General features: G+C 39.3%; 2 protein-coding genes across 2 annotated transcripts in view; one reads left to right on the top strand and one right to left on the bottom strand.

Moving 5' to 3' along the window:
• FIG4 (FIG4 phosphoinositide 5-phosphatase) overlaps window positions 1–1,355 on the bottom strand; it is a 48,488-nt gene extending 47,133 nt beyond the window's left edge. Inside the window, exon 1 of the mRNA XM_079298695.1 lies at window positions 1,245–1,355. Coding sequence (XP_079154821.1) covers window positions 1,245–1,313 — 69 coding nt within the window. The 5' untranslated portion in view covers window positions 1,314–1,355. The remainder of the gene's footprint in view (window positions 1–1,244) is intronic.
• Window positions 1,356–1,423: 68 nt separating this feature from the next.
• The window catches only part of AK9 (adenylate kinase 9), a 60,565-nt gene continuing 49,937 nt past the window's right edge, over window positions 1,424–12,051 (top strand). Inside the window, exons 1-7 of the mRNA XM_079298693.1 lie at window positions 1,424–1,658; window positions 1,933–1,999; window positions 2,301–3,075; window positions 5,521–5,584; window positions 7,928–7,980; window positions 8,065–8,161; window positions 10,846–10,958. Of these exons, the coding sequence (XP_079154819.1) occupies window positions 2,707–3,075; window positions 5,521–5,584; window positions 7,928–7,980; window positions 8,065–8,161; window positions 10,846–10,958 (696 nt within the window). The 5' untranslated portion in view covers window positions 1,424–1,658; window positions 1,933–1,999; window positions 2,301–2,706. The remainder of the gene's footprint in view (window positions 1,659–1,932; window positions 2,000–2,300; window positions 3,076–5,520; window positions 5,585–7,927; window positions 7,981–8,064; window positions 8,162–10,845; window positions 10,959–12,051) is intronic.

Raw genomic sequence — 12,051 nt, 5'->3', positions numbered from 1 at the left:
GAAAACACATTTGCCTAGTGCCCTACTTACATATAACAGTAGTTTAGCTGGAAATAGGACAAAAAATAACCCTTACCAACAACAATGAGAAAGATAAATAAAGTAGCCTTCAATATTCATTTAGGCATAGGTAAAAAAGTAACACTCTGGAAAGACTTTCTGGAGTGTAACCTTTATTTTTTAAATTTACTTGTACCAATAACTCTGCATGCTTTAATCCTTCTCTGTTTCATAGGCTGTTCAGTGGGGAATTATCACAAAAGCACAAACCTGCTTCTGACAGAAGCAAAGCTGGAAGTCAGATTCCTATTTATATTGAGATCATTCTTGCATCTGTGATATTTTGGGAAGTCTCCAAGGGGCTTCAGTGTATAAATTGTCTTTCTTGGTATCAGTACAGGTAACATCTGAATTTGAAACTAGACCTAACTTACATTTAAAACCGAAAAACTAAACTATCTAAGAAAACCAGCACACTATGAAACACAAAGAAATTTGACTGGGAGCTAAGGAACAGTAAACACGGTGGCATTTACACCAAGAATTTGCCTCTGACTCACACTGTGCTCATCACATGGCCAAAGCAGCAATTACCACTCCAGCCTCCAATCCACTCAGCCCATGACAGAAAAGTGCTGTGAATAACACATGCCTACAGTTTCTGCACCATGACGTAGGGAATGCTGAAAATCTTCAAAAGCTTATTTGCAGAGGTCAGACTGAAAAATTTGGAAACTGTTTCACCAGCCATTCAGACAAGGAGGACTGAAGTGTGTCATAAACAGCATGCAGGTCGGGGCAGGTGGTAACCACTTCAGCCATTCTCAATCCAAATATTAATTCCGGACACCTTCAGCTGCCCAGTTTTACCTCTCCCTGGCCGGGGCAGCGCTGTGACAGCAGCCACAGGGCAGAGCGAGCGGGGCCCAGCCTCCACTCCCAGCCCGGCAGAGCCACACGCGGGGCCCCGCTCTGTCACAGGCCATTCCTTCGCTCAGCTCCGCAGAGGCAGACACGCAATGAAAACAAGAACTTCAAAACCTTCTTTTTCTTAGTTCTTGGGATGTTTTGAATGTGTGACCAAAAAGAACCAGATCCCAACACATAAAAAGACAGGTAAGGCGTAGTTTTTGACAAGCTGCAACCCCGCCGAGGCAGAAGCTCCGGGCAGGGCCGGGCCAACACGCCGGGGGGCCGGGACATCCCCCGGGACCTGCGGCGGCGGCGGGGGGAGCGCTACTTACAGCCCTGGTCTCGTACAGCACCAGCTTCTGCACGGAGCTGATCAGGGGAGCGGCGGCCGCCACCGGCATGGCAGCCCCGAGGCGCGGCGGGGGCTGCCCGGGAACACCCCGGCAACACCCCGGGAACACCCCGGGAACAGCCGGAGCCCGGGGGGAACACGCCGGGGCTGAGCGGGAACCACCGCCAGCACCGGGGGAACCCGGAAGTGCCCGCGCGGCAACGCGCAGGCGCGCCCACGGGGGGCCGCGAGAGCGCGCCTGCGTCGCGGAGCCGCGTCACGCGCGGCGTCCCAGTAACGGCGGCTCCGGGCTCGGCGGCGGCTGCAGCGAGACACCGGGGGCAGCGAGGCGGCGGCGCCACCGCATCCGCACCCGCTGATCCCGTCGGAAAGCGCTCCCGGCCGGGTGAGCGCGGTCAGCACCAGGAACAGCTCCGCAGCCCCGCCCACGTCGCTGTGTGGGCGGGGCCTCTGTCTCGCCCACCTTCAGGGGGCGGAGCCATCGGCAGGGGCGGCGCGCGTCCGTTGCCCGGGCAGCGTAGGCGCGCGGGGCGGCGACGGGAGCGCGCACGGCAGGGCTCCCACCGGGAGGGAGGCTCCCTCCGGGACATCGCCCTGGGTGTGTGTAGAGAGGGGTGTGTGCCCCGGTTTAGTTCTTTGCTTTGGTTGTGGTAGTTTTTGTCTGTTAGGAAATAGACCCTTGTGAAGGTTTGGTAAGGAGCGAGACTGCTGCGAATGGCAGGTAAAGCTCAGCCGGTGAGTTTTCTGTCGGGGCAATAGGGAGTTTGTTCGCATGTAGTGGCTTTTTTCTTTTTTTTTATATTAAAATGTTTGGTGCAAGAGTGTCTGAACATTTATGTTTGGTGTTTCAAAACAAGCTTTTTCAGATTCTCATCCTGAAGTCAGCTTTTTTTAGTTGAAGTTTTTTGTTTGATTTAAAACTGACTGGGGGTTGTGTGGGGCTGTGCTGGGTTAGATGGTTGCGTGTGGGTTTTCTGGGGCTGTGAGATTGGAGTGGCCCTCTAAAGACAGTGAGGTTTTGTTTCGTCTTTTCCAGACAAACTTCAGCGAGCTCCTCATGTTTTGGCCTCCATTTTGTTTGAAAAGTCCACACAAGTTTTCCTCCAACTTACCTTAATTAGAAGTTTGTTTAGGTTTTAATTTGTTGTGCAGTATTGGACTTGCTACTGCCTGCATTCCTAGAAGAGCTGGGATTTATGAAAAGATGGTGGAAAAGATCATGAACTGTGATTTAATTCCACAGAGTATTATTCATGTACGTGCCTGTGTGAACACAGAGTTCCACTGACCATGACAGGACCCTTCTGTGTCTGAAGCACAAAACCAAAGGCCTTGGCAGGCCCGTGACCCATTCCAGGGACCAGAGAGAAGTTACAACTGAGTGGTAATTGGAGCAGGAAGGAAAAAGTCAACAAAACAACCAAGAAAGAGCAACAAGTAATATGAGAGTCATGAGGAAGTCATCAACAGCTGGTGGTCTGGGGTTGTTCCAGCAGTCCTTTGTTTTTCAGAAGTGGGTTTTCTCTCATTTGATGGGTACATTGTATATGTTCTCTAAGTACCTTCTTATAAAAGCTTTCTTTTTTTACAAATCCATTTACCTTGTAATTCTGTTCCATTTTAAGGTCATTTTACACGTGCAACTACTGTACTTTATGATAAATTCTTTTTTTCCTTCTATCCTTAGAAAACACATGGCTTCACAAGAGGAAAAACAAGCTCAGCCCTTTACAGACATCTTTGATGAAGATGAAGCTGAAAGATCTTTTCTGTTGTCCAAACCCACTTGCTTAATTGTCTTTGGAAAGCCAGTAAGATGTCTGATAGAAGGGTTTTTTCCAGATATAGTGCTAACAATTTTACTTTTCCTTTCAAAATACTAGTTTATGAGTGCTACCAAAAGGGTCAATTACCTTGTTTATTACTTTTACCACTCTTCAAATCCTGCAGAGGGTGGTAAAAATTCTTGTGTAATTTAATGAGGCTAGTTTTTGCCTTCAGTGACCAGTCAATTGTGGTTAAAAATGTTATTACTGTACTTAAAAGTTATACATTGCTCAAAATGTTTCTTCTTTTTTGACATTGATAGCTGGATTGTTTTTATTTCTCTGGTGGTTTAACCACAGCCAGCAAGCAAACCCCACTCAGCCTCTTGCTCACTTACCCTTGTGGGGTGGGACAGGGAATCAGAAGGGTAAAAAAGATAAAACACATGGGTTGACAAAAGCCATGCACACGATCAAAGCAAAACAAGGATTTCATTCACCACTTCCCATGGACAGGCAGATATTCAGCCATCCCTAGGAAAGCAGGGCTCCATCAGGCTTCATAGTGGCTTGGGAAGACAAATGCAATCACTGCAAAAATACTTCCCTTCCTTCTCTTCCTCAGCTTTCTATGCTGAGCATGACACCATGTGCTTTGGAATATCCTTGTGTGTCAGTCAGAGTCAGCTGTCCCAGCTATGTTCCCTCTCAGCTTCCCATCCAGCCTCATTTTCCTCACCAGTGTGGCAATATGGAAAGCAGGAAAGGCCTTGGCTCTGTGTAAGCCCTGCTCAGCAGTAACAGAAACATCTCTGGATTATCAATACTTATTCTCAGCACAAATCAAAAACACAGCCCCACACTAGCTACTGTGTAGAAAGCTAGCTCTACCCCAGCCAAAACCAGAACAATGCTATTAAAATATTTTAGTTTTTAATAAACTAGATGTATTAAAAACATAAATTGGTATAAATGAGCCTTCATATTAATGTACTGACTTACAGACATGCAGTGAGATATTACAGATCTTAATATTAAAACCTTGACCAAATTCTGTCCTGTGTATTTGGAGACATTAAAAATCTGCCAAGGTGTCCTGATAAAAGCACCTACATTTTAACTGCAATTCAAGGTCTGTCTTTTTCTCAACTAATTTGTGGCCTCCTTAACTTAGAAAAATTTGATGTTTTGTATACCTAAACTTTTCAGATTTCTTTTTTTTTCCCCAATTGTGGGTTTGCATTATTGCCTCAGTTTGCTGAAGGGAGGTGGAGTTTTTTTGGTACAAATTTGCCTTATAACATATGAGTATAAGCACTTGTAAGAGTGTACTCAGCTCAACAGAAAACTACAGTGAACTAACTCATCTAGTTTTAAATGAACATCAAAATTTTAACCTTACATGCAAAAGGTAACTTTATGTTTTGTAGACCAAACCACCATAAAATGCTCATTGGAAGACAGTACAAAAAATTTCTCATATTCTCAGCCATTGCCTTCAGCAGATTCTTGACATTGGTATAATATAGGATTGAAATTGTACAGACCTTACTAGGAAAGCAGGGAATTAAATAGTTTATTTTTATGATAATATCTTTATATATCTGACTGATGTGCAGAATGCCTATCTTATTGAAGATACATCTTTTAAATTAAAAACATAGTGCCATTAAAGCAATGCCAAATACATATATTCTCATCACACCTATAAGATGTAAGGTATAAATAGGCTGGAGTGTTTGTTGATACACTCTTAACTGGGAATACAATTTATTTGTGAAGTTTTGCTACTTTTTATCACAAAATTTATCAAGGACAAAAAACAAATAAGAACAGATCTTCTTCTTTGCCCTTCTAAAATAAAGGCACAGTCCTAAGAGTGTAAGATAGTGAGTTTTGCAAAATCCCATTCAGTTAATAACTCTTGGAAACCTCACAACTCTCAGTTATATTGGTTTTCCTCTGGATTCATGTATTTAATAAAGACTTTTTCAGTATATAACCAGATTTGTGGTTAAATCTTACTAATCTTGGACTAATCTAACAAATCTTGAACTAACAAGGGCAGTTTTTAAGTATTTGTTGTTTTAGTAAAAAAATATTATTCCAATATATTCTACTCAGAAAGGGTTGAGAAGGGTTGCATCATAATTTGCTTTGAGGCTGAAGATAATAAATTTTAGTCCTAAGGAATTTCTCGTGGGAATTGGTGGTCAAATCACAGCTGAGTTTTAGACAGAGTTACTCAAAAACAAACTCAGTGTAATGACTTTGGAGATAATTAACTACAAGTAGCAGCAGTGCTAGGCAATATGAAGAGGATGGTATTAAAAAAAGTGTTTTGTTTTTGCCCAATGCATAACTGAGAGGCCCTAATCCCAATGGTAGATTTTCATTGTTTATATCATGTAAAAATATAATCTTAACTGTGTTATATGTTTGGTTTTGTTCTGTCTGTTTTTCTTTTAAAAGTGTATTTTTCATTTTAAGGGTTCTGGGAAGAAAACATTGGCTAGAAAACTAGCACAGAGATGGAACTGCATTTTCATAGAAGGTAAACACATGCCATATTTGGAACATTGCTTTGGCTGCACAATAGCTTTTGGTTTAGAACACCCTCACTCTTCACTATATAATTCAAAGGGCATGTTTCTGATTGCAGCAAACACTTCTGCTAAGGAACAAGTAACCATTTTACCAGAAATATAATTGCTGATCGTGGTCTTTTAGCTATTAAAAACCTTAGAGAAAGGCTTGGTTTTTTTAATCATAAATTCTATTCCCAATCCTGTAAGGGGATTCACGTGACCCTTCTCATTCACACAGGGGCAACTCATTCAGCTCCAAAGAGTACAGACATTTTCCAGTCCATGAAAAAATAGGAGAGTCTCCTTTCTGTTTGTGCAGTGTTCTGTATAAGGGGGTGTACAGGAAACAGGGTTATTTATCAAATCAAGTATTTTTACTTCTTTTGAAGATTTAGAAATTTTAGCATGATAAAAATCACTTTTAATAAAGTGCTTTTTTGACTTAGGTATATGTAGAATTTTTAATTCATAGTATTGTATGACAATAAAAAAAAATTAATACCTGGTCCAAAACATAGATCAGGCCAAAATCAGAAGGGACTTTGGGAATGTGCTTAAGCCAGTCCACTCTGTTTGGATATATTTAAACCAGTACAGACAAATACTCATCAAATTTGTTTCAAACAATTTCTAGTATATAGGCTATAGGCAGTATATCTCTGTAAGACTCTCTTTACCGTTAGAAAGTTTTTCTTAGCAACTGGTCTAAATCTCAGTTACTGCATTTTTAAGCCTTTTTTCTAATTCAGGGAATTACTCTTTATTTATGATGTTTCTCTTAATCTTCTTTTAGCTAATGCATGCACTTGTGTTTACACACACTTACTTAGTCTAGTAAATTTTTTTTGTTTTCTACATCAAAACAGAAAGAAGTTAAGAAATTCAGCATACATAAACATGAATAATTGAGTTCAGAAAGGACCTCCAGAGGTGACTGAGTCCAATATTCCTCTCAAAGCAGGGTCAAACTAGGGCAGGCTGCTCAGTTGAATCTGGAATATCTCCAAGTATGGAGACTCCCCCCTTCTCCCAGAGACACTTTGCAATGTTTGACTACCTTCTCCATGAAAAAATTGCTTCCTAATTACCCCATTCAATTCTCTCATGTTCTTGTTGATGTCTGTTGCCTCCTGTCCCAACTGCACTTCTGTGGTGACTATGGGTCCATCTTTGTGACCTCTCAATAAATAGTTTTAGATAGCAGTAAGAGCTGTCTGGTTTCCTCCAGGCTGAAAAAGGTCAGTTCTTCTGGCCTCTCCTAGGCTGTTCAAATCTTCTGTTGGTTTTGGTGTCCTCTGCTGAACTTTCTCCAGAGTATTAATATCTGCCCTTTGCTGTGTTAAAAATAAACCAAGACAAAAAATTATTGAATATGAAAGGTGTTTTAAATTTTTTAATGACCTAATGCTTTCTATTCGTTTATCTGGTGTGTAGGTCCATACTCTTAAGTAAAGCACGGCCAGGGTGCACACAGATTGCTGATTTTCAGTTGCCTGTATTGTTAATTAGTACATTCCCTGTCTCAGTTTTGGCCCATGGCAAATACTGTTCTCCCAAACACCTATCCATAGTATAAGAGGTAGGATGTAAAACAGTCATTCCTAGTAGGAACAATTGGAAAACAGCCACGGTGTTTTGAGAAGAAGGATTATGTCTGTATAGGCATGAATCACATGGCTTCAGGACCTTTCCCTGGCTTGGTTTATTAGTAATATCAATGTAGCCTTTAAAGTCATTATTGAAAACTTTTGCAAAATGTCTGATTATTTAATTCATATGAAGTGTGAAAGACTTCCAAGGTTGATCTACTATGATGTCACTATCCACAGAGATGTAGGGCAGTCTTTGAATTTGATAGATGTCACTTTCCTTAAAGTAGATGCTTTTGTGTGTCTAAACACTTCTTCTAAATCTTGGTTTTTAATTTTAAAAGGTGATTGAGCTCAAATACTCATCTCTGGATTACAAAACAGTAATGCTGATTGAATTTAAATCAGTAGTTCAAATAATCCTGCAAAACTGCTATTGTGTATTTTTGTGTAGTATATACAGGGTTAAATGGTAGGGAGAAACACCTACTCAGACCTTGCCATAAGGCATCAGGTTCTGGATGGGCAAAGTATAATAATGGCCCTAAATATAATGGCTGTTCATTCAAAATCTTCTGGTTGCTTGGAACACACATACATTCTCCTGTGTGTGTATGTGTATGTACATATGTATCTGTGTGTACTAGTCTGTTTATAAAATATTTTGTATTAGTTGATTTGTATTAATTAATTTTTATTATGTTTGATATCCTTTCTTAGCTTCAGAAGTAATTAAAACAAATATTCAGCAAGGAACAAAATACGGGCTTAAGGTAAAGGTCTAATCTTCTAGTAAGTTTTGTCACATTCTTAACTTACACTTTCTATAAAAGACTATGTTTTACATTTTACCCTAGTGTCAAGAATTGCTTTATCAAGGTGAAACTGTTCCTGAGGAACTGGTGGCAGAAATGATTCTGCAAAAGATTGAGTCACCAGAAGTTGCTCATTTTGGTAAGTATGTTTATAGTCTACACTTCTTAGAATGTGCTACCTATAATTTTACATCCATTTTGCATCCAAACATAATATATAATATATAATGTATAATCAAATATAATTCTAGCTTTTTGTTGTGCTCCTAAGGTTGTGGAATGTCAATAAACTGAAAGTGTGTTAAGAGATTAAGTTACCTTACCCAATGTAGGAGATCAAAAAGTGTCATACCAATCCTATGTTGTGTTGATTTTGAGAAAATAATTTTCCCAAAATTTTAAGTGTTCATGTGACACTTATTTGACAATATTAGCTGTTCAGAAGAATCTTAGGTTTTAAAATATCGATATTTTATTCTTCAGTACTTCTATAACAACAACAACATAACAAAAATCCATCAGCAAAAACATTTTAAACATTTTAAATAATCATAAAGAAGGAAAACAGAATGCTAAAAATGCAGTGTTATGGCTTTTTTTCTCTTACAGAATTCTTTATTCCCTTTGCATTTTGTGACACGGAGTAGGATGGATGAGAATAGTAATGGTAGTGGCTATAATTCTTCTATTTGAGAAAAGATTTTGTTAATTGAGGCTGTCTGGACAAGTGCTGCAAATCTTGCTAGTGTCTGAACCTGATTCCCTGATGAGAAAACAAATGTATTGCTAGGAGGAAAGGAAGTAAAATGTTCCTTTTTCTTGTTTTGACTTTTATTTGAAATTTCCATTATAGGGGAGAAACAGGTGTAGTGCCAATGTTAGTTTCTACTGTTCTAAAAAACTAGTCTGCTTTTTAAGTTTCAGTTACAATGGGTTTTATTCCTTCTCTAGTACAAGACTCAACAGTTTTGCAAAATACACAGCCTTACCTGGTGAAACCAGGCTTTTAAAACAATATGAAAAAGAGAAATAGGGAAGAAATAAGAAAAAAAAAAAAAAAAGAAATAAAAGGACACAAAAAACTGCTGGAAGAGGTAGCAGCAGAAATGGCAGCCTCTTAATCTGTATGTGAGGACTTTGGTAAAGGCCTGAAGAGGCTTCTGTATTATTGGAGTTCCCCTCCTTGAGTCAGTCCGAGGATGTTTATATCACAGAGGAGCACAGAGGTCCTGGAGAATGTAAACATGATGAATAAAGTTTAGTTCTTGTAGCCAAGACACTTTCTTGCCCCAAAGTGGCAAAGAGTAGAATAACCAACATCCTCACTATTTTTCCTACCAACTAGAACTGACCTCCAATATGAATTTTTGTTTTAGTATTTCTGATAACTTTTTGTTTGTCAACGATTGTCTTAATGAATTCTTGGGAAGCTAAAGTAGGTTTTCAGCAGGAGCTAATCAATCAATTCACTGTAAATTATTCATTAAAGATTTTAGAATCTGTTGCATGAAAGGTTGGGTTTTTTACTTCTGGTGTTAGTAAAATGCAAGTTTTTAAACACACAATAAGTGTGTCTCAAATGCTTGGTAATCCCCTGGTATTGATAGTTGCCTTAGGTGTGCTTCACAATTTTAGTCTCCTCACATTATTGATTTGGGGGCAACAACTCTCTTAGAGAATGGTTTCCCAGGTTACACTCCAATTTCCCTCACATCAGTTGTTGTTGTCTGGGATGTGTTTATAAGCAGAGGCTTATGCATGTTCTTCACACCAGTTAGAATTTTCTAAAGGTGTCCACAGTTTAGAATCCAGAATATGAATTTCCTAGAGGAATGACTACATATTTTTCTTTCCCTTGCTTATCCTCTTCTTCTCTTGCGTCTATGGATAGTGACTTCCCAAAGAATTAGGAGTCTTCACTCCTAACTCTTCTTGCAAAAACAGCTGCCTATTTTTGTGCTGCCCAGACTTGCATTTAAATGTTATCACATAAAATTCTAAGCATGCACCATTTCTCTAAGGGAATATTCTCATTATTTAGCTAAAAACATTCACCTGATTTTTGTTTAGTCTCTCATCCTGGCCTCATGAGTCTTGATTTTGTTGTATTCAGTAGTTCTTTACTGCATACATACAGCCATCAGTAGTTACAGTACTTTGCTGGGAACTTGAAGCTACAAATTCATCCAGGGGCTGAGCACTGTAATACTAGGAAAACATATTATTACCACTCTGCTTTTGATGTCTAGCCAACGTCTGTTTGCCAAACAGGACTCGGCATTGGGATTTCTGAGTGAACATTTGCTTACCAAATTATCCATGTGCACACTGTGTGCATAGTGCCTCCTTTTGAGTGGCAAGAGTGGTTCAGACTCTCTTCATTAGAAGCCAAAACATTTAAAGGTTGGGTGAAAAGCCCAGACTGCTGGTTTAAATGCTTTAAATATTTGAGTGGCTACTTTTTTGCAGTGCCTTTTATAAAGTATTTTAGTGGTAAAACTGGTCACTGAAAGCTTGTTACTTTTTAAGTGCTACAATGTCTCAGCTAGGCACATAGAGCAGGTGGTCTGAGCATGGTCTTTAGTGTCTTCAGGTTTTTCATTGAATTAACAGATGTTGAGAGTACTCTATAGACCTGAAAACAGCACACTTGTCTATATTTCATCTGAAGCAGACGTGGGTGCACAGTTTTTTTGGAAGTGCTTTGTCATGTACATGGTTTAAAATTGTACCACTACATGTATTGTTTAAAGGAGATGAGTATAACTACATCTATAATTGACAAACCCTCCTAAGATGTGTTCAATTAAATGTATTTGGCAGGTTATGTGCTCACTGGATTTCCTTTTCTCTCGGAGAAATGCATGACTATTCCAGAGCAAATGGAGAAAATAATGAATCTAAAATTAAAACCGGATATCCTGATTAACATTAAGGTAATGACTTCTTCAGTAACTTCCTAGTATTTTTCCTAGTTATTAGTAAACTCATATTCTATGCATGCCAAATATAGTATTTTCCTCTGTATACCTGAGTATAGAATTTATTGAGGAATGATAAATTCTTTTTTATTTTGGAATAAAATTTCACTGGTTTGTTCCATTATAAGCATTGCTGAGGTAAAATAATGAACGTGTTCTAAAACTTCAGCAGCAGTTACAGTTTTTGCACCTCCACCAATTAGAAGATACAGGTTTTCAAGAAAGGGAAACTTTGAATTGCATGATTATTATGGGATTTTGGACAGATTTACACCTGCTGCTTGTGTAATGCAGGAAGGAACTTCTCACATACAGAAGTTAGAAAGTAAACAGTTTTATTTTTCGGTCTCTAATTGTGAAACTGCTTCATTATTAATTCATCATTTTTACAAATCTCAATTTCTCCATCAGCAATGATGTGACATGCCAGATATTAGTAAACAATACAAGGCAAGAGTGACTCTTCAGAGTCAACTGTTTTGGCCAAATACTGTTAAGCTGTTTTGTTAGTCAGAATGGGGTGGCAGTGCCCAAACTGCCCACAGGGAAAGGCCCGAGGCTGTGCCATTCTCCAGATTGTGCCCAGCTGTTCACTGGGGAGGATTCTACCTGGCCCACACTGAGCTGTGCCAGACTCCATCCGACTAAATAACCGTATGTATAGTCATGAACACACCTTCAGGCCCTTCCTCTAGCAATGTTTTGCTTATAATCAACTAGATTATTTTTGTCTTCTACTTTGAATGTGCAGAATGAGCTGCTAAGACAGCTCTGAACAGCTCTGGTGGTGTGCTCCATTCTCATTGGTATTTTGATTCTAGTTGGCACATCTATATGTTTTGTCAGATGCTAAGCCTCAGGGTATGGACCTACTCTATCACTTTGCAGATTTAACTTAGTGTTTGTTTTAATCCCATACTTTTAAGACTTAATTTGCTTGAACATGTATTATGAAAGTTGGTGAATGCCTACTTCAGAAAGATATCAGAAAGTCTCAGAAAGATCCTAAAACATCAATGAAGCATATTTTTGTCCTGCTCTTCAGGCA

Source organism: Erithacus rubecula (genome assembly GCF_903797595.1).
Source record: "Erithacus rubecula genome assembly, chromosome: 2".
NCBI classification, from domain to species: domain Eukaryota; kingdom Metazoa; phylum Chordata; class Aves; order Passeriformes; family Muscicapidae; genus Erithacus; species Erithacus rubecula.
The sequence above is the reverse complement of the archived record's forward strand: the minus strand, read 5'-3'. Positions and strand labels throughout refer to the sequence as shown.